General features: G+C 46.7%; 1 protein-coding gene across 8 annotated transcripts in view; it reads right to left on the reverse strand.

The window, feature by feature from the left end:
* Positions 1–12,808: 12,808 nt before the first annotated feature.
* WT1 (WT1 transcription factor) overlaps positions 12,809–21,651 on the reverse strand; it is a 49,984-nt gene continuing 41,141 nt past the window's right edge. For 5 of the 8 annotated variants that reach the window (XM_047879377.1, XM_047879381.1, XM_047879379.1 and 2 more), the window contains 4 exons: positions 21,109–21,259; positions 17,318–17,407; positions 16,631–16,723; positions 12,809–14,185 (listed from right to left, as the gene is read on the reverse strand). In XM_047879377.1, the coding sequence (XP_047735333.1) occupies positions 14,064–14,185; positions 16,631–16,723; positions 17,318–17,407; positions 21,109–21,259 (456 nt within the window). In that variant the 3' untranslated portion in view covers positions 12,809–14,063. Of the gene's footprint in view, positions 14,186–16,630; positions 17,408–21,108; positions 21,260–21,651 lie in introns of all 8 variants that reach the window. The other 3 variants (XM_047879380.1, XR_007156543.1, XR_007156542.1) reach the window with 3 other exon arrangements.

Genomic DNA, 21,651 nt, shown 5'->3' on the forward strand with positions numbered 1-21,651 from the left:
AAACTCCTTGAACTCATGTGCCAGTTAATCAACTTATGGCCTCTCAGCTCTGAACTCACCCTTCAGTACATGCTTTACAATGATTGACTGGACTCTGAGCTTTTCTTCTTCATATTGAGCACTGTGTTAAGCTCTGTCAGTAGAGGGCAATGGAGAAACACTACAGGAGGAAGAAGTTTCTCTTCCCGGTTTTGGTGTGCTATTTGCTCCTGGCGCTCCATGCCTCCTCCCGTGTGTGAGGCCGTCTGGTGGTGCTCTGCTCTACCCAGGGTGCCCAGTCCCTCAGCAACCTCACAGCCCTGCCACAGCCACCTCACTGTGGCTTTCCTGATGCAAACACTTCAGGCATCCCCTCGGGCTCCCTAACTCCCCTGTGCACTTGCCCACCAGCCTTGCCTTGTCTGCACCCTAGAGGATTATTCCTCTTGGCTTTCCCAACATCAACCCCACAAATCCTAGGCCAAGCGTCACCTGCCAATAAGCAGACTCCCAACACCCTATAACCCTTTGTCCACCCACCTGGGCTCACTCATACGTGGGATGCTTCCTCCTGCCTGGCCACTTTATACCAGCTCTGGGCCAAACAACCCAGCAAACTTCTCTGCCATCTGGTAGGCTACAACCTCCAACCAAGTCTGAACGCCAGCCTCAGGGAAGGTCTCCCCACCCCAAGTTTGTCCCTCCTTGGGTACCTTTTCTCAGCTCTGATGTACCTTTTAGAATTCTCTTCACATCTTTCTAGTGATTGACCTATCCATGCCTCATACTTCTTTAGACGAAACCACCCCTGTTCAGATCACTGTGCGGTTTCTGCCTCCTGGTTGGACCCAGACAGATATAGGCAAGTACTACTATTATTTCCTTTGTAGAGATAGGAGAATGCACTGGGTGGAGGGGAAATGACTTCCTTAAGATCATATGAGGAGTGGGGCAGAGCTGAACGCAAACCCACGCCCATTGGTTCCAAAGCCTTAAGCCTTTGACTTTCATCACTCTGCTGCACTAACTAGGAGTTGGCATAAAGACATCACATAGGACAGAGAAAGGGGCTTGCCTCTCTCCTCACCCCTCCTTTCCCATGCTTTTATGTCCTGGGTGTTTCAGATTAAAACAAGGGCAAAAAATGCAAAAAGAGGCCAGCTCCTAGAGGAAGGTTTTCAACAGTGAAGAATGTCAATAGTCCTCTAATGGCCAACATAAACATGCAGAAGAAAAAAGAAAAATAAATCTACTTAAAAATCATTTTCACATATTTTACATATGCTTAATATTCTTCTCCAGATACATTTATTATGAGGCTGATATTTGATTTTTGCCAATTTCTCCAGCTTTGTCTTATCTGCTAAAATGCCTTATTTTCCTAAAGAGACAGCTAAAATCCCAGTTTTGGGTCTTGCCGATATTTGCATTTGGCTCAAAGCAGCAAGATTTCTGGATGATGTATGTCCCATCAGCTCTCAGGGACTCTGGTCCCCACTGGGGTTGTGCTCAGAGGCAACATGTAACAGCTTCCATATTCCTGGAAACGAGGCCCCCGCCTCCTCTCAGAGTTTCTCCCTTGGGGATCAAAGCAATGTGAGTCCTAATTAGTCTCAAAATAACAAACCCCAATATTAATGATCTTCCTTGAGGGTTGTTCTGGTCTTCCAGCTTTGGTAGGAAAAAAAAATCCAGTGCGAGGATTAACCACTTCCTGCTGATGAGATGTGGTGGACTCTGAACTCCGAATTAGGATCCCTAGATTGGAGTCCTGGCTTTGCCACTTATTATGTGGCCCTTTGTCTCTTTGTAAATAAGAGAACTGGATTCAAAGCTTCCTTCCAGTTCTACAGTCCTTTGACCCTTAGACTCCCTTCAAGATTATTTAGCCATAGCAAGCAAAATGTTGACAGCTCTCCTCATTGAATGCCCACAGTGCACCTGGCAAATTGCTACACACCTTAAGTGTATTATCTCATTTGATTCTCCCTATAAACCTATGAGGTGAGCACTGTTGTTATCCATATTTTGCAGGTTCAGAGAGATTCAAGCGTGGAAGCAATAAAGCCACAGCCACAAGTCCTCTCCCAAGAAGGGTCACTGAGCTTTTCCTCACCTAATGAATACACTCCAAATAGGGTCCAGCTGAAGAATGTAGGGAGATCCATCATTGAGGGTTTTTTTTTTAGTCAGGATCAGACTCCACTAACCAAATGAGGATAAGGCAGTGGGTGGGAGTAGTCAGGAGTACAGTGAGAGCTGAAGCAGAGGGAAAAAGGCCTTAAACATCAAAGCCAGGCCCCTTCCACACATGGTCTAGTTGAGTTCTTATAGCAACCACGTGAGGTGAGCTTGTCCCTCCCATGACACAGATGAGGAAAATGAGTTTCTGAGAAGTGAAGTGACATGTATACACTTACCACCACTGGCCACCAGCAAAGCTGTGATCTGAACATGTCTTGTTTGATTCCTTCCATCACACTACATCGAGACGATTGATTGTGGCCAGAGATTTCGGGGCCTGAGCAACCAGATACAGATTTATCAAGGCCAAGGCTGTGTCAACAATGAAATAACTGGTTGATTTAGTGAAAAGGAAGAAAAAACAATGTTTGTTTAAAAAGTCAGTCCTTTCCTGGGCCGCCAGGGTGGCTCAGTGGGGTAAGCGTCCAACCTCAGCTCAGGTCATGATCTCATGGTTCGTGAGTTTGAGCTCCGCATCAGGCTCTGTGCTGACAGCTCAGAACCTGGAGCCTGCTTCAGATTTTGTGTCTCCCTCTCTCTCTCTGCCCCTCCCCCACTTGTGTTCTGTCTGTCTCTCTCTCTCTCTCAAAAATAAAAAAACATTAAAAAAATTTTTAAAAAGTCAGTCTTTTCTTGACAATGGTGCCCAGCCGAGATCTGCATCTGAGGCCCAGTCCCCCTGCAGGAGCTCTTTCTGAACAAGAAGGAGGAAATCAGGGCCTGTGACTGATCCCAGTGGGGCTGACTTTAGTTGGGCCCCAACGAGGCTTTAGAGCAGGCATGTGGGAGGAGGTAGAAGGATATGGTGTGAGGCAGGCACCTGGCCTGCACAAACGAAGCCGTCTTCAAAACAAAAAGAATCGGATTGTTGTTCTACTTGTCTCTTGACCCCATCTTTGAAGACCAGATGCTTAAGAAGAACCACAGCAGGGCCTTCCTGGAAAAGGGGAATAACTGACTTTGAGTATGAAGACATGTTGTGCAGGCTCTCTTGGGATGTAACTATGCACCAGAGGAGCCTACAGGAAGTGGTATGGGCCCAACTGGCTCTCCAGAAAACAAACCAACAAAAGCAGTCAGTCCCGTTTTGTAGCACTTGCCAATGTCTATGGTATAAATACTCCCCATCCAAGCTACTCAGGTTTTAGCAACTGGCTTGCAAAATTCTAGCTATGTAATAACTGGCTCACAAGCGAGTGGAAGCCAGCTGCATGCACCACTGGTCACCAGATCTGAGGGCACAACATCCTGGGAAAGCAGGAGTCTTTTTGAACAATGGCCTGGTTCCCTCCTTCCCCACTATGGCTTTAGGTACAGTAAGATATTTGCCATCCTTTTCATTCTTGCAGTCCCCTCTGAATGTTCTTCCCTCCTCTTCCTTCTCAGAAACTCCTATGCATCCTTCAAGACCAGGCTGAAAAACATTCTATTATTCCCAAGCCCCTTTAAGCAAAGCTCATTCTTGATCTTTTGCCCAAGCTTGTACATCTGTTTAAGTTTTTGCCTGCCCCACAGGACTTCTGAGGCCCCAGGGGAGAAGGCCACACTTGCTTCATCTCTGAACTGGGGGTCAGACACATAGAAGGCTCACAATATGTGTTTGCTAAATAAATAAAGTTATAAGCTTACCTCTGATTTCAAACTCAGCAGTGAATAACATCACTCCTTAACCTAGATTAAATGTCTGCATCTCCAGAAGACCCATGAAGGCAGTTCTAATGGTAGTCACTGGGCAACAGTGACTGGTATTGGCCATTCTCTGGCTATGAGCAGGAACTGACCCCTGCAGGGGACAGAGCTCCTCTGGCCAATCCCAGTTCTGAAGGGATGTTCTGGGAAGACCCAGACTGCTACAGTTTACCTTAAACATTTTGGTGATAAAAAAAAAAGTGGGGGACTTTAAGGTTGGAAGTTGATCTTTCTCTTAAGTTCACCTCAAACCTATAAGCCTTCTACAAGGATCCACTGCAAGCAAGAAGAGAGTCCTTCAGGGTGTCCCCTCAGGACTGCCATGAAAACCCAAGCATCAGAGGGAAGGGCTATCTCAGACCGACTATCTCAAACTGGGAACTTCCAACCTGCAAGAAGAAAGTAGAAGGAAAAAGTGGACAGGGAGAGAGTGATATAGAAAGGAAGAGAACAACAGTGACAAGAGAGGACGCCTGGATGGCTCAGTCAGTTAAGTGGCCAACTCTTGATTTCGGCTCAGGTCATGATATCACAGTTCGTGGGTTCGAGCCCTGCGTCAGGCTCTGTGCTGACAGCAAGGAGCCTGCTTGGGATTCTCTCTCCTTCTCTCTCTCTGTCCCTCCCTTGCACATGCACTCTTTCTCTCTCTCTTAGAATAAATAATAAGCTTTAAAAAACAACAACAGTGACAGGAGAGAGTAGCATCATTCTCTCCATGAACAGGTGATAAAAGTGGGTAACAGCAATGATAAAATTAAGAAAATAAAAACACTGCTCTGAAGATTTATTGACCAGCTAACACAGGGCTAACTCGGCAATAATTCGGGCTGATAATGTTGCAGCAGCCACATAAACATCCCATCCACTTCAATGCTTCCGTGTACCTTATGATGACTCTGTTGACACCACATGGTCCCCATGACCCCGGGCACCAGGAGTGGTGGCTAACTCAGGAGACAGGTTGTGCAGGGTTGACGCTGATGAGGAAGTTTTTCAGAAAGACAAGCTACCCTTGACTGGATACAGATGGCCCGGTGAAAAATGAAATCTGCCAGCAGAGGCTGCCTTTATCAGCTAGAGAGGTTCAGCAGGGACGGGACTTCCCCATCCCTGGCTCGCCTGAGCGAGCCTCCGGTTTCAGCACCATATCACAGACTGTCCTAATGAGTTCTTCTGACGGGTGGGAGCCTACACATATCTGCTTCTAGGAGTGCATCCTGGCAGTCCGGGGCATGGTACCGAACTCGCCTGGTGTTTGCATTCCGTCTCCTGGAATCGGTAAGGAATGCCTGCAAGCAGGAAAAGGCCTGCGACTCACCAGGACTGAATGCCCTGCCTATACCGGGCCATCTTGCCATTATCCTGGTCACCTCGTTAACTTTCAGCTTGGAGACAGTGCCCAGGAAAGGCCAAGCGGTTCCCCAGGGCATGCTAACCCAGATACCCGATACCCAGTGGGTATCCACAGTGTCAAAGACAAAACAACAAGAGCAAGTGTTGCTGTTTATTAACTCCCCACGATGTCCCAAGCACCGCACCAGGCGCTTTCCCCATTTAACCCGTACACCTGTTCTACGAGGTCAGTGTTATAGTCCCACCTTACAGATGAGCGAGATGAGGGTCAAGTCAACCGGTCCAGAGTCACAGGGCTGGTAAGTGGCAGATCTGGGGAATGAAACCGAGTTCCATCTATTCATAGAGACTGTGATCCTAAAAGGACAAGTGTGGGGGAAAGTAGGCAAAGTGAAATGACGTTTCTGGCGACTGGGACAGCAGATGGTCAGATAAACCAGAGAAGGTTTCTGTTTCATCCAGGTTTGGTGGCATCATGCAGATGATCATAATTGGAGAGACGAATCTACTATTATGGATTAAACACACACACGCCATAAATTCATCTCGGAACCCAGCACCAGAAGTTTTTAATCACTGCTGCTTTGGGTCAGTGGAGCCACCGTTCTGCTCGTTTGGGGCGCCTCGCCAAGCCATGCAGCCAGCAACTTAACTCAGGAGGCAAGGTATCTGCTAACGGGCCTGCAAACTGAGACCTAACTGAGACCTGAGACCTCCTGACTCCCAAACCGGCCTGCCAACCGGGACCCGTGGAATTCCCAGTTTCCTGACACCGTCCCCCCTGCAGGCACACTCCCAGGGAAAAAGCTGCACCTGTGCCAAGTCTTCTGAATGCTTTTTCCCTCTCGTCTGGGAAGTTGGACCAGCAGGAGACACTCTGATGGGTTCAGAGAGGACCTTTACAAGAAGGAGGCCGTAGGACACCCGGTGAGGGTGGGTCCCCGCCACTCCCACCTGACAACACCCTCCTCTCTGAGGTGACTTACAGGCGGGGAAGTGACCTTGTATCCCCAGTCCCTTCAACCTACTGACTTGGGCAGGCCAAAGGAGGAAGATGGAGACAACTGTGTGACAAGAGGAGTTTGGCCAGCTTCGTCCAGTGCAACCCACCTCCTTCTGTGCCATGGGGCAGGACCCTGGTCCACCGGCAGGGGGCGGAGGGGTACCCAGAGCCTGTTTGAGGCACAGCCAGAGACCTGGCTGCCCTTGACGGAGGGTACGTGGGCTAAGCATCCCCTTCCATCTTCTGGACAAGCCCTGGAGGTGAACAATTTTGTTATGAGTGGATGCTCTGAGGTTAAGGTGTTTGCTGTCTCACGGGTGTGATGGCAGGGCCTGTGCTCTTAGTGGCTATGTCACACGGCTGGGAGGTTCCTGCCTCCTGGAGGACATGCTCACCCCATGGCCTGCTTCGACAGTCCTCATCCTTTGCTCTGGGGTTTTCTAGGCTGCTCTCGTCAGAGGGGAACGGAGGAGGGACTGGCCAGTGGCTGGATCAGCAAACAGAACCACGGTGTTGCCACTAGTGTTGGAGGTTGGAATGGGGGAATCTTTCAAAATTCACATTTCTTCAGCTGCTTCCCCTGGGGCCTGGGGGTCCCTGTCTAAAAGTGGTGGCAGCTTGTCTCCAGAGGGCAGCATCACAACACACGTTGTGTTACCCACCCACTGAATTCAAAGGCATCTTTATCAAGAAGTCTCGGAGAAGAGGTAAATCCTGCTTCACTCAGCCTACCGCTGGGATGCAGGCAGATGCTGACCCATGCGGTCCCACGTGGTTATCTTCCCCCATGAGATCTCCGTAAGCTCTGACCAGGGATCGCCATGCCTTCCCCCTCTGCTAAAGGAACAGTTTGCGAGGGTGGGGGCTGGAAGTAAAGCTGTGCCCAAATTGAGTGATAAAGGCCACTGACATGGGTCATTATATTTTTAGACCTCAGAAAAATTGGGACAGGAGACATCTGTGACAGGCTCCCTGGCCCTCTTCACTTGGAGAGTAAGAACCCAATGACATCTTAGAAAAATGGAGTATGCCTGATGCTGAGACCAGGGGAGAGTCCTCTCTGTGGGACACATCCCCAAGATTCCCCCTCACCCACAATCACGAGACGCGACAGCTTCCTCCTCAGCCTGTTCCCTCTGACATGCAGCTCCTTGGGAAAGCAGGATGCTGCTTTTTAAAAGCACTCATTGACCTTGAACTTTAAAATGTATTTCTCAATTTTCCCCTTTTATCACTGTCCGGCTAGCATTATGCTATGTCATTTCTTAAGTTCCGGTATTTAATATAAAATACTGAATGAAAACATATTTTACAAAACAGCTCTACAATCGGATATGTGGGGAGAGAACACTTTGCCAATCGTTCCTAGCCTTTCTCTGGGCACTAGACAAACATTCCCAGTATCCAAACAAACAAGCAGGCAAGGTGTTGCTGTTGTTCCTCCGGTTTGTGGGGCCAACAGGCCCTGAGGCAGGAGAATAAATATGGTACAATGCAGGCGTTAAGAGTCAGAGTTGGGGGGGACTGGGTGGTTCAGTTGGTTAGGCGTCCAACTTTGGCTCAGGTCATGATCTCACGGTTTGTGAGTTCGAGCCCCACGTTGGGCTCTGTGCTGACAGCTCAGAGCCTGGAGCCTGCTTCGGATTCTGTGTCTTTCTCTCTGCCTTCCTCCGCTAATGCTTTTTCTCTCTCTCTCTCTCTCTCTCTCTCTCAAAAATGAATAAACATTAAAAAAAAAAAAGAATCAGAATTGGGGGCGCCTGGGTGGCTCAGTCGGTTAAGCGTACAACTCTTGGTTTCAGCTCAGGTCATGATCTCATGGTTCGTGAGTTCCAGCCCTGCATCAGGCTCTGTGCTGACAGTGCATAGCCTGCTTGGGATTCTGTCTCCTCTCTCTGCCCCTTCCCTGCTCACTCTCTCTCACTCTCTCTCTCTAATGTTTCTAAACATCAGCAAAAAAATAACTTTTTTAAAAAGAGAGAGTTGGGTTAGAATCTCAACTCTGCCATATACAAGGTGTATGACCCCCAGTAACATACTTTCTAGAACCTCGGGTTCTGCATCTGTAAAATGGGAACATTCTCAATAGGAAAATGTGGACTAGTCCACACACAAAGGTCCGATAAATGGCATACATTATTAGCACTTGCATGTTAGCACGTGAGCATCTCCCATGTGGGACAGCCTGGGTGTGTGTTAACAGAGCTGGCGTAGGTTCACATGGGGGTCAGGCCCTGTCAGACAGAAGTCCCTTCTTCCCGTCAGACCTCCCTGACATCCACACTTCATTCCTCATCTGTCTCATCTTTCTTCCCAGAGTTTTCTGCCTCCCTCTTTCCATCTCTCCTTCTTCTTTCTCCTGGAGTCCAGCTGCCTCCTCAGTGGCCCTCAGAAGCCCTGCCTTGTCAGGCAATCCTTCTTACCCAGTGTCAACATCACCAATGCTCCTGGGACGCTTCGAGGGGAAAAGCCTCTTGTTTCAGCCAACCCACCCTCTGCATTTATCTCAGCCCCATCTCCCCCGGACCAGCCTTCAATCTCCCCTGCTCCACAAAAATATCTTGTTATCTCTTAAACTCGCATTTGCTAATTTCGTCTGCCTTAGCTGCTTCCATCAGCAATCTCTCCGTCTGAGACTTCCACTCATACCTGGATGAGTTTCAGTCTGACACAAAAGGCACCGACTCTCCAGAGTCTTAGGTTTTCAGCAGTGTGTTCTCTTCTATTCCTGAAAACCAACCTTTTCCAGGACCTGACTACACTGGCTGGGTTGTCTGCTGGCTGTCTGCTGGCTGGGCTGGTGGGTTTTTACCCCCTTCCTGTGATGTCTGGCTCTCTCATTCCTTCTCAAGGCCAGTTCAAGAACTAACAGAATCAGGGGGTTGCTTGAAAAATGGAGAAAAGCCCAGAGGCCTCCACTAAAGCAGCTACTTTCTCAGTGCAAGAAATCAGACCAGGTGTGCTCTTCATCATCATAATCATTTAAATGTATTTATTAAGCTTTTTGGGGCACCTGGGTGGCTCAGTCGGTTGAGCGTCCGACTTCGGCTCAGGTCATGATCTCTTGGTTTGTGAGTTTGAGCCCTGCACCGGGTTCCGTGCTGATAGCTCAGAGCCTGGAGCCTGCTTTGGATTCTGTGTCTCCCTCTCTGCCCCTCCCCCACTCATGCTCTGTCTCTCTGTCAAAAATAAATAAACATTAAAAAAATGTATTTATTAAGCTTTATACAGACTTCAATCACCCAATATATAAAATACTCTTTAGAAGCAAAGACCTAAATGAAAAGGACCAACACCTTTATATTTTCTTAGGTATTTGTCTGCTTTACTGGAGAAGCTTACTTTCCTTTATGCACTTACCTGTGAGAAATTCTTTTTCTTAATGTTTATTTCTTTTTGGCGCGGGGTGGGGGAGGGGCAGAGAGATTGGGAGACAGAGGAGCTGAAGCAGGCTCCACAGTGCCAGACCAGAGCCGGTTGCGGGGCTCAAACTCATGAACCCGTAAGATCATGACCTGAACCGAAGTTGGACACCTAACCAACTGAGCCACCCAGGCGCCCCTACCTGTGAGAAATTCTTAGAAGCCACCCCGTCTGCTGCGAAGCTTTGAAGAAAAACGCCCCCAGTTGAGAACCACTGTTCCCCTCACATACACACCTCTCCCTGACACACCTATTGGTCCAAGACCAGAAGTGCAAATGTCCTGCAGGGAAGATAGGGTTTTAGAAGCCACTGCCTTTGCTTGCTGGTACCCAAGATGCTAAACAAGCGGTTCCTGGTAGGAGCAGGACATGGGGAATTCCTGCCTGCCAGCGAGGCTGGCCTCTCCAAAGCCACAGAATTCCAGTTTACAAGTGTCAGGGAGGTCGAGGCCTGCTGATGGGATGGGGACTGAGCAAAGTACAAGGGCTGGATGTGCAGGTGTGACCACAGGGCACACGTCACCTCGCTGAGGGTGGCCTCCCTGCTTGTGGGAGGCCACCAACAGAAGATGGGGAGGCTGTGTTGGAAAACAAGCTTCTCCGTGAACGGATTCACCAGGGCTAACACATGCAGTTCTTCTGGCCACGTTCAGGATGAACGCCCCCCACCCTCAGCCCCATGGGCCACCGCAGCCCAGCCCTGGGCCATCTTCCCTGCCTGCTCTCTCAGGGCTGGAAAGGCTCAGTGTGGTCCCACGACTGGCAGGTGCAAATCTCATCAGTCACCGTTCAGCAAGTATTCATGGAGCCCACTCTTTAGGTCCTTGCTACATAAAGGGCGGCCCACAGCCCAGCTGGGAGCTTGGGAGAAATGAAGACTCTCAGGCCCTCAGATTCCTTCCAAATCTCAGCATGCCCCTTAGCAACTCTGCAGGTAACACGTGTGGTCACTTAAGGCTGCGAAGGCCTTTATTAAGTAACATGGAAGGGGAGATTTTTTCCTCCAGAAGTTCACACTCTGGGAAGATAGGATTTATAGATAGGAAACAATGCAGCAGAGTGCAAGTCAACATCATCAAGCGTGATTTGGTGGACATAAAACATCAAGTCCTGCCTCAGCCACTTGCTGTCACCAAGCCTCAGCTTCCTCGCCCGTTAAGTGGCAATAATACTTGCCTCGTCTACCTTACAGATTGTCCCAGGTGGGAAAGTGCTACACCCACATGAGGTACTATTTAATGTTCCATTCTTAGAGTGTTATACAAGTTCAGAGATGAGAGCGCTGAAGATGTCTGGAACAGTCTGGGAAGATCTGGCAAAGAGGAAAGGGGCCTTTAAGACACTGAACCACATACTGAACTAGATACTACAGTAACGCAAGATGGAAAAATGCACATTGTGACAAGTGCACCTAACAGAGCCTCTAGCCTGAGCCACAGAGAGCTCCCACTGACCAACTTTCACCAGCTTTCATCCTCACAGTTGACTGACGGTCAACTCCGTGGCTCTCAGAAGCACAAAGTCAGGGCCACCCAGTGCTTTGCAAAAGACACAAAGCTAGATGTCTCTGTGGGGATGCTGGCTAGAGCCCTATTGCTGCAAATCTTAACCCTGGTTGGGAGTATATGAAAACGGATTCGTCATTTTGCAGAGCTGTGAAGATGGCTGGATAGTGTGAGAGGAAGGCCTGGGTAGGGGGAGGTAAAGGAAATTAGCAGGTGAGTGCTTGGGTAATAGTTTTCCTAGGTAATGCTTATTAAGACTTTGCTATATTGTAGATGTTTTCTTTTCTTTCTGTTTTTTAAAAAAATATTTACTTATTTATTTTGAGAGAGTGCAAGCGCACAAGTGGGGGTAGGAGCAGAGAGAGAAGGAGAGAGAGAATCCCAAGCAGGCTCCACACTGTCGGTACAGAGCCCAACTCGGGGCTCAGTCTCACACACTGTGAAATCATGACCTGAGCCAAAATCAAGAGTCGGATGCCCAACCCAATGAGACACCCAGGTGCCCCTCTTCTACTTTTTAAAATTTCATCTTCACAACAATCCTATCAGGCAGGGGAATCTTTTGCCCCCATCTTACAGATGAGGAAAGCTTTCCCATCTTTCCAAAGCCCATGACCTTAACTGCAAGCTAAACCACTAAGGGCAGTGTGAGAATCTCTGGTCTTCCTCCTGCAGTTGAAACAATGTGGCTTTGCTTTTGTTGTGAAACCTGGCTCGCTCTGACTTGCTGACGTTTGCCATGCTTGTCCTGAGCTTCTCCAGAGAAATGCTGTCTTCTGGCAGGAAAAGATAAAAACGGCTGATACAAATGAGTCACCATACTCGCTATAATTAACAGTGATGCAAGAGCCAGATGCAAACGTAGAGGGGCCTCAGGACCTGACTTTTAGGCGGCCCAAGCTTTGAGCTGCTGAAAAGTCTTCATGGCTGAGCTGCTGTCTGCTCAAGATACATTTTAAATGAAGAAATGAAACCTGGATGCATGCAAACTCCAAGCTAATGGAGCTGAGAGGGGCAGCGCCAAATTAATCTCCTTATTTACAACTGAAAAACCGTACACTAGAACCAGAAAGGGAGTTTATAGATAATGTATAATGTGCTTTTACACTTGGCTGCCCTGGAAAGTCTAAGCAGTTTTCAACCTGCTGAACTAATTTATGGCAACTACAGCTGGAAACTCCGTTGTGCTAGGTGTCCAACCTATAGCCTCCTGGTTGCAGTATATACCAGAAAGTCCTGGAAAATTCTGGAAAATGAACTTTCCAGAAAAGGCCAGTTATCAGTAGCATCCCTCTTCTCTTTTGCTGACTTGGAATAAAAAGTGATATAATAATAGCCTGATTAAAATAAACCCTCAAACACACTTCCGACCATGCCATCCACAAACCCATCTGACTGCAGCTTGAGCATGATCACTTTATGGTGCTGGCTGCTTCCAGAATGGATAATTGCCTCCTGAGGTTTGACAGAGAGAAACAGATAATAGTCAGGACCAGGATAGACTACACTAGTGCTCGTGATTGTCCATGTCAGTAGCATCTTCTTACCTGTTTAAGACCATCTCAACTGTCCTTAAGATTTGAACACAATACAGCCGATACAATCTTGCCACTTTCCTTTCGAATAGACTTTAATTAATTGAGAGCGAAGTGAAAAATGCAGGTTACATTTTTAGTGTTATCATTGATACGTTGTAAGATCAACACCAAAACAGTGATGCATCTAACATTTATACATTTCCTAACTTCAGTTGTCAAAGAGCAAATCATTATCAGTATTTTTATTTACACAATAAGTTCAAGCAACAGTAAATAACAAACACCCTCGTTTGCACACACACACACATACACACACGCACACATACACACACCCAACCAACTTTAAACAATGGATTTCCTCACACAAGTCTCATTTTTTTCACATACACTGGTAGACTCAAAGTTATCAGTGGAGATCCTGGACCAGCCCTATTTTCTTTCAGAGTCACTTTAATTTTTACAACTTGAAGCCACATAACCAGCGTGGTTGGTACACTCAAAGGACACCCCAAATGATAATAATGAATTCCACTTTTTTGGTGTGAGGAAATATGTACATCTCTGAAGATGCATAGGATTACCGCTCTAAAAAGTCAAAAATAAACAAAACCAAAATCTCAGATCTTCAAGCACAGTCTCTTAACAGCATTGTGCTAATGTTAACATTGTATCAACTGAACGGAAAAATTCTTTTAGGTTTCTCTACAGAGGTACTGGTTAGTTCGGATTCTTTTTTCAGCTGCTTGAAACACACGAAATTTTTAAAGTTGCATGGTAGTCCTACATCCTGCCTTCCAGGTTAGCGGCCTGTCTAACCTCCGGAATGTCGGACGGGACTCACCCCCGGTGCCTTGCTCTCTGATTTATTTCTTGCTGTTAGTAAATGGAAACCATGACAAAGTTTACATTAGCAGACACATACACATGCCCTGGCCTATAAATATTCTATGATGGAAAATGGTACAATGACTCCATTCCTAGTGAAAAGAGCATAAAAGGAGAAGAAGAGGGCGGGGGGACATTATCAACAATGGCTCTTCTTACAGTGAAAATCCAGACCAAATGGCAGAGATGGGCTTTTAACTAACTGGACATTGTTAGCCACTTCTCCAGGGCCTTCGAGCTGACTAAAAGCAGGCAAAGCAGAGCCCAACTCCTCCGGGCAAACCTGGTAGGATCCAGTGGTACAGGCATCTTGTCTTGGAAGCTGGATGAAGATCACCTGCCATTTCCTTCTTAGGTGAGTGTGGAGGAACTTTAAAGTCAGATTGGAAAGCAGTTCACACACTGTCCTGCCTGGGCCACAGAACTGTCCCTGGGTCGGACCCCTCAAAGCGCCAGCTGGAGTTTGGTCATGTTTCTCTGGTGCATGTTGTGATGGCGGACTAGTTCGTCTGACCGGGCAAACTTTTTCTGACAACTGGGCCACCGACAGCTGAAGGGCTTTTCACCTGTTGACACAATTGCCAGTCAGAGACACTTGCAGTGGAGAGACTGGGCACAAGTTCAACTATCGAAGGCCCGAGTTAAATTATCCCAAGACACCCACTCCCGATTCCCTCTAGCTCTTTCCCTAGGCTAACAAATCGGGCTCATTTCATAGGCAGCCTTGAAATGGCAGCACCTCTGGGCCCTTAAGGATTAAAAAACTGTAAAAATTATAAAATATTATTCAGTCAGAAGACTGGGGAAATGGCAGAGAAGGAATGAGTCTTGTTAATGAAAGTGTCTGGGCAATTCATATGTCATCAAGGGGGAGAAACATTTGTTTCGGCCTCTGCTATTAGGCCACTTTGGGAATTGTGTAAATGCTTCCCCTCCACTGCCTCTTCAGGGAATTGAGCTCATCTGGGCTGCAGGGGCTCAGGATCATTACTCTGGATACTAATGGATCGATTGCCATCCAGTAACAGAGCTATGACTGTAACTTTACTGTGTCTGTCTGTGTAGATATTCTGAATGGGCTGGATATTTTAAAATAAATCCCTGACACCAGTTTGCAGGATATTTGCTTCTTTAACATTAAAGTGTTACTCAGAGTATAATCCCTATCATAGTTTTAAGATTCTTAACAAGATTGCCAAAAGATTGAGACTTTTCCATCTAAGGAGCTCTCAGAAGTTCCTTCCAAGCTTCATTCTGGATAGGGAGGATAATGAGGGCCTTAAATTAAATATGCCCAGCCTTGTGCTAGGCATCATCTATATACATTACTTCATGTATTCCTTGCAACAGCCCTGTAACAGAAGCATCGTTATCCCCACTCTAGATATGAAGCTGGACATCTGGTGAGGGCAGACCCAAGCAGGACTTAAATCCAGGTCTGTCTATTCCAAGGTTCATGCACTTTGCAGTATCCCACCTCCCGGACCTGGCCATAATGGAAATAGAGCTGTGGCTTTATCCTAAGTAAAAATACTACAGGAGCCTATCTCTGGTCCACTAGGGAGATCTTTCCAGTTTGCCTCTCCTATGAGAACTATTGTTTGGGACAAGCACCAAGAAATGTCCCAGGGGAGGCACTGTCCCAGCGTCAGGACTGGGGGCTGATCAAATACAGGGTGAAACAGTCTGCCAGAGACACAGGTCATTTTGCACACATGCAGATATGCACAGGGTTCAGTGGATGGAATGGAGAAATGGGGCAGAAGGGGCAGGGTACAAGGGACGATAAGTTTCTCACCAAATTATGAGCTTGGGACTAAAAGAAGCAATACCAAAGGCACCTGAGTAGGGCAAAAATTATGCCCATCCCACCAACTCGGGGCACAGACGCCTTGACTCTGTAAATGCAGCCTATTTGGGCTGAGAATCTGGGACTCATGATCTCACGTTTTCCTTCGCCTCCCACTCACTGTTCCTCTGCTCTTCCTGATCTAGCTCCTGCCCCTCCACCCGACCTCCAGCCAGGCTGTCAAAGGTTATCTCCTAATAGACACATCCCAACCCTTTCTCTTGTTGGTCAGTCACTCTCCTCCATCTCTCAATGGCATTCAGCTTTGCTGACATTGACTCTCTTCCTGATTTCTATATTCCCTGGGCTGTGAGATGAACCCATGCTCTTTCTCCAACAAAGAAGGCTGTGGCATATTGTGGGACTGGGAGCAGACAGAATTGGGTTTGCTACTTACTAGCTTTGGGACTGTAAACAAGTCATTTCATGACTATGTGCCTCAGTCTCCTGATCTGGAAAATGGGGATAAAACATGCCTACCCTCCTCTTCTTACACGGATGTTGCAAAAATACAGTGAGATAACCCTAAGCCTTGGCCCTCCTCCCAAAGTTAGAAAATACATAACAAAGATGGAGCTATTTTCATTGTGAATCACACCAGTCTTGTGGAAAAGCAAAAACTTTCAGCAGCCAGGGAATAAATGTCTTATTCCCCTCTCTATACCAGTAGAAAGGAAATAGTAGCCGTATGCTGATACAAGTCTGGCAGAAACCATGACTACTCCTGGGACATTAACTTTTAGCACAGCAAGGATTTAGGTCTCTGAAAATTGTGTCATGAAATGTGAGCTCTCCAAAGAATAAATATCTGGCTTGGAAGAATTTCTGCTGTTTTTCTGTAAAGTTGATTATCCTATCAAACTGAGTAATGCAATGTGATGTGACAGAAAACTGGGCTACTTCAACTCTTCCTTTTGTTCTGGACGCTCAGTAATAAGTTCTTTTCACATCTCCCTTTTGCTAGTAGTTCCCACCCCACCTCTTCTGAAACAATGTTATTATTTAAAGACAGCCATGCATTGTTCTTCCTCTCAACTGAGTCTAAACCTGCTCAGAACTTCTCCACTAGACTTTTCCAATCTCTCTCTCATCACAACTTCATTCAACAGTATTTTTTTTAAAAAAAATAATGAAAAATAAATGTGAAGAAAAGTTTACGCACTTGTTTTACCTGTATGAGTCCTGGTGTGGGTCTTCAGGTGGTCAGACCGGGAGAACTTTCGCTGACAAGTTTTACACTGGAATGGTTTCACACCTAAACGGACAGAGAAGGTCTAGCCGCAGCCCTAACAATGTGGGAGCATAACGAGGCCCACAAGGCCTGCTTCCTGGTGGCCCGAAGAGCCGGGCATTTCCAGCCACCTGTGATGTCTGTCTCACCCTCAGATTTCCCCAGGTCCCCAGGCCTAGCATGAAACCACCTGATTCTGCAACAGTAATCCTTGAAGACCTGCTTGGTTTTGGGAACAACTAGTCCTTAACCACAAACGTCCAGCTTCTCACCAACGTCCCAGCTGTGTCCGAGACTGAAAAAGTGAATCACACACTATAAATTGGATTATGCTCTCCACCACCCTGCTCTTCACTGCTGCTCAACGTGTCATCAGCAGATGGCTGGTGGGATCCCACTGTTCCGCGGTTTGATGGAGAAATGTGGGATGTTTCCTTTTCTTTCTTTCTTTTTTTTTTTAAGAACAGGAAAATCCCCAGATATTTGAGGGGGAGGGAATTATTGGAAAAACTAAACAAATGGCTAACCCTCTCCCATCCATATTCAACAACAAAGAGAATCACAAAAGCAGCTGCAACCCAGAACATACTACCAGCAAGGAGAAGTGAGCCTACAAACCTGTGTGTCTCCTTTGGTGTCTTTTGAGCTGGTCTGAACGAGAAAACCTTCGCTCACAGTCCTTGAAGTCACATTGGTATGGTTTCTCACCTTGGGGAAGACACACATTCCATTTGAAAATGACACTGGAGATGGGGATGTCATTAAAGGCTACTTCTCCTCAGGGGACTGAAGGGATCCCAAAATGCCTAAGGCACTTGATGGACCTTGCTAGGGTGGTGAGGCCAACGGCAATGTGAGGCTAAAGGCCCACCTGTACTAAGCTGGGTGTAGAATGGGGAACTGGTTGATTGAGGATGGTCCCTAACCTGCAAGTTACAAGTGGACAGGAGCTCAGGTTCTGAAGTCTGACAGTAGGGTCACATCCAGCTCTGACACTTAAAGCTCTGGGTGAGGGGCTATTTCCTTATTGAGAAATGGGGCTGATAATCTGACAGCTTCAAAGGATTTATGAACAGATTAAACAAGACCATCCACATAAAGAGCTTAGCCCAGAGTACTGCTAAAAAAATAAAAATAAATAAATAAAAATAAAAATAAAAATTAAATTAAATTAAATACTGGTAGAGAATCTTTAGATCAATAATAAACCAAAAAAGTGTTAACTCCTAAACGGAGTTGGAGGCAGAATTCTGGAATGGATATGCCCTGGAGCTGGCCTCATGAAATAAGTGTTTTATGTTTTATGGCCTAAAGATTTGGTGCTCTCCACTACTGACTTCTCATTCCTGAATCAAGCACAAAAAGCCCCATGGTTGTGAGACACCCAAGTTAAACCAGGAGCCAAAGTATTTAGAAAGATTCTGGTATCCCTTTATCCGAGAGACATCAGTAGTGGGATTACACAACCTTCTGCCTCAGAATGCAGAAGCCCCACCCCTGTCCTTGCTAGAGAAAGTTCAGCCAAATACTGGGAACTAAGCCCCATGAGTGCACTGAGAGACCTTGGGCCTTCCCACCTTCTTATGAGAATTCTGAGTCACCAGTGTTCTGGGATGGAGAGCAAGCTATCCCAGGACCAGTCAGTCTTTCTGTTGCAGGGCAGTCCTTAGTTGCCTTTCAGGCCTCATAACTTCCTCTATTCCCCCTGATTAGTCTGCATTCCTGCTATCCCAAAGCTCACCCTTCCCCAAATCTGCCTTGCACTTTGCTGACCCCAACCGCCATTTGTCCCTATCTCCATCCACGTTCCCACCCATCAAAAAGTCTGCCGTACATCCCTCTCTAATGCCCCTTGTTTCCTCTTCAATGCCTTCTTGGAAATTTCATGTTCAGATTGAAAGCCCTTCCTTCTCGCAGTACGGAACTGATCATAGAACACCTAACGTGGGAGGCTGCGTCCAGGGCTGCCTTTCACCGTGGGCTGGAAAATCCTGAGGGCAGGAGCCCCCCATTAACTTTGTATTTACATCTGGCCTGGTGCCTTATACTTCAACAACACTACTCAGTCTAATATCTTTTCCCTGCCTTTCTGCTTCTGCTTCTTCTTGACTTCCTCTACCGTACCCTACCAACCCTCTGATGGTTAGCTTAAGCCCTTCCTCCTTCTGGGATGACTTTAGCTCAAATCAGCAACTCTCCTCAAATTCCTCCAGCCTCTGTTCTAGTACATTATCCTATGCTCTCTTCATCTCTTTTCATTTGTGTGTAGCCTGGCTCCAAAACAGACTCTAAACTTTTGAGAAGGGAGTTTGTGACTTGGGAGTTAAAAGGCATGAGTTTGGGTCCTGCTTCCACTATATCCTACCCACCTGATAACTGTTCCGGTGTGTGAGGATTAAATGAAATAATGCATGTGGAGAGTCTGGCACATAAAAAGTATTTAATACAGAAGTACTTAACATTATTACATATAGATAAGATTGCATTCTTTCAAGAAAAGGGCTGCAGGACTGTTAAATACCAGGCTGCTGTCCTGTCTTCTGCCAAGAAGAGCTTCTTAGAGCCTCAGGTGGGTCTGAGGGTCTTGGTTAGCTTGTCCACTGCTTTCCCTTCACACAGACATCTCCCCTTTACTGCTTGCTAAGTGTCTCTTCCCCGTTAAAAGTTTCAACAACCATATTGCCTTCAATGCATTCTCTTGCATTTCTCCAGTCACAATTTTGCTCTATCATTTTCCTTATAACTTTAACAGATACTTCTCAAATGATCATATTGGGGGAAACATGTAGAAATATAACATCCCTAGTTCTCTCACCTTTAGCCCCAAAGCATGTGGTCTACTGAGTGCGAACGCACTCTCTTCTTCAGCTTCCCCAAAGCAAAATAAGCAGTAATAACAAAACAGTAAGGGTAGTTGTAACAATGAAGCTGTCCTTCCAGTTATGGGGAAAAAATGACACCAACCCCCCTGCAGGAAAGGCTGTGTTCCACACTCTTTCCCTGCAGCCGACACCCAACCACACTCCCATCCAGTGCCCACAAGGCCAACAGCAAACATCTGTGATCAATAATAAAATCACATCCAAGATGGCCAGGAACCAGACGAGGCCAATTCTCTTCCCTAGAGGGAGGCAAATCCCTTGACCTGTGGGAAAACCCAGCCTTCCTTGACACATCATCAAAAATCATGTTTGTTTGTTTTTTTAAGATTGAAAACAAAAATTAACCCGACAAATCCATTTTCCTATTCCTATCTGGTTGGTTATTACTAATCAAGCAGTTAAAAGTTTTTCTTTGGATCATCTCTCCTTAAGTCTTATGATGACCTTGCCCATCAATCCCTCAAACTGTCTTATTACCAAACTCCCAGAATAGGTCCTCTCTCTTTAGAGAGCCTAATAGAGAACCTCTCTCTTTAACAAAACAATAGTGACACTATTGTTTATTCAGGCCATTGACATAGCGTACTATACTACATGCTTCATATCTAATGCCTTTAATCCAATTTTCTTTTCTTTTTTTTTTCTTTTTTTTTTCAACGTTTATTTATTTTTGGGACAGAGAGAGACACAGCATGAACAGGGGAGGGTCAGAGAGAGAGGGAGACATAGAATCGGAAACAGGCTCCAGGCTCTGAGCCATCAGCCCAGAGCCTGACGTGGGGCTCAAACTCAAGGACCACGAGATCGTGACCTGGCTGAAGTCGGACGCTTAACCGACTGCACCACCCAGGCGCTCCCAATTTTATTTTCAAAGATAATCTAGTTTGGGGGCACCTGGGTAGCTCAGTTGGTTAAGCATCCGACTTCAGCTCAGGTCATGATCTCTTGGTTTGTGAGTTTGAGCCCCGCGTTGGGCTCTGTGCTGACAGCAAAGAGCCTGGAGCCTGCTTCAGATTCTGTGTCTCCCTCTCTCTCTGACCCTCTCCCACTCACACTCTGTCTCTCCTTCTCTCAAAAATAAATAAACATTACAAAAATTTTTTTAAAGTTAACCTAGTCTTAAAAATCATATAAGGTAGGCATTGTCATTTCCATCTTCCACAAGGCAAAATGAGGACCAAATGCTCAATGTCTCACCATTTGGTCGTGTAGCCTGAATTCAAAGACAAGTAAGTCTCTTTAGTTCTGTGGAATTCTCTTTCCATCACTCTGCTCAGCCCTTCCTGAAGACAGTTTACTGACTTTTTTATTAAAGGATGGACAGTCAGGATGCAAAATGCCCCTGCAACCTTTTTTTTTTTTTTTTTTTTTTTTTTATCACCTTGGCCAGACCTTTCAAAGCACTGCCTACTGTCAATCCAAGAAATTTCCTGTGTCCTTAGAGGTGTGACAGCCAGGAGGAGGAGCTCCTGAACCACCCTTGCCCAAAGGCCACCGGAAACAAGGCTGGACAGCGGACACACTTACCAGTGTGCTTCCGGCTGTGCATCTGTAAGTGTGACAACTTAAAATATCTCTTATTGCAGCCCGGGTAAGCACACATGAAGGGGCGTTTCTCACTGGTCTCTGATGCCGACCGGACAAGAGTCGGGGCAACTCCGGGCACACGTCGCACATCCTGTAGGCAGAGTGTAAGAGAAATGGAGGCTTTAAGCCACATGTGAACATTCGTGTCAGTCCTGAGGGAAAGTGAGCTTTAGATTAAACCTGAGGAAGGGATGGCAGATATTAAAACCTAAAACCACTCCCATGCATACCCCAGATGCCCACAGCAAGCATCACTAATGGGTGACAGAGCAGGACATTCTACAATGCAATACTTCAACGTCATCACTATTGATCAACCAGAATCAGTACTTCATCTGTCTGTTTGGGGACGCTGATCCAGAGGATCTGGCAAAGAAATGCTGGTGCTACAAGAGCTCCCAATCCATCCCATCCCTCAGCTTCTCCACTTGAGGCAGTGAGGTCTGGCAGTCCAAAGTCCCAGGTTCTATTCTACTTCCTCCC

Source organism: Prionailurus viverrinus, chromosome D1 (genome assembly GCF_022837055.1).
Source record: "Prionailurus viverrinus isolate Anna chromosome D1, UM_Priviv_1.0, whole genome shotgun sequence".
NCBI lineage: Eukaryota > Metazoa > Chordata > Mammalia > Carnivora > Felidae > Prionailurus > Prionailurus viverrinus.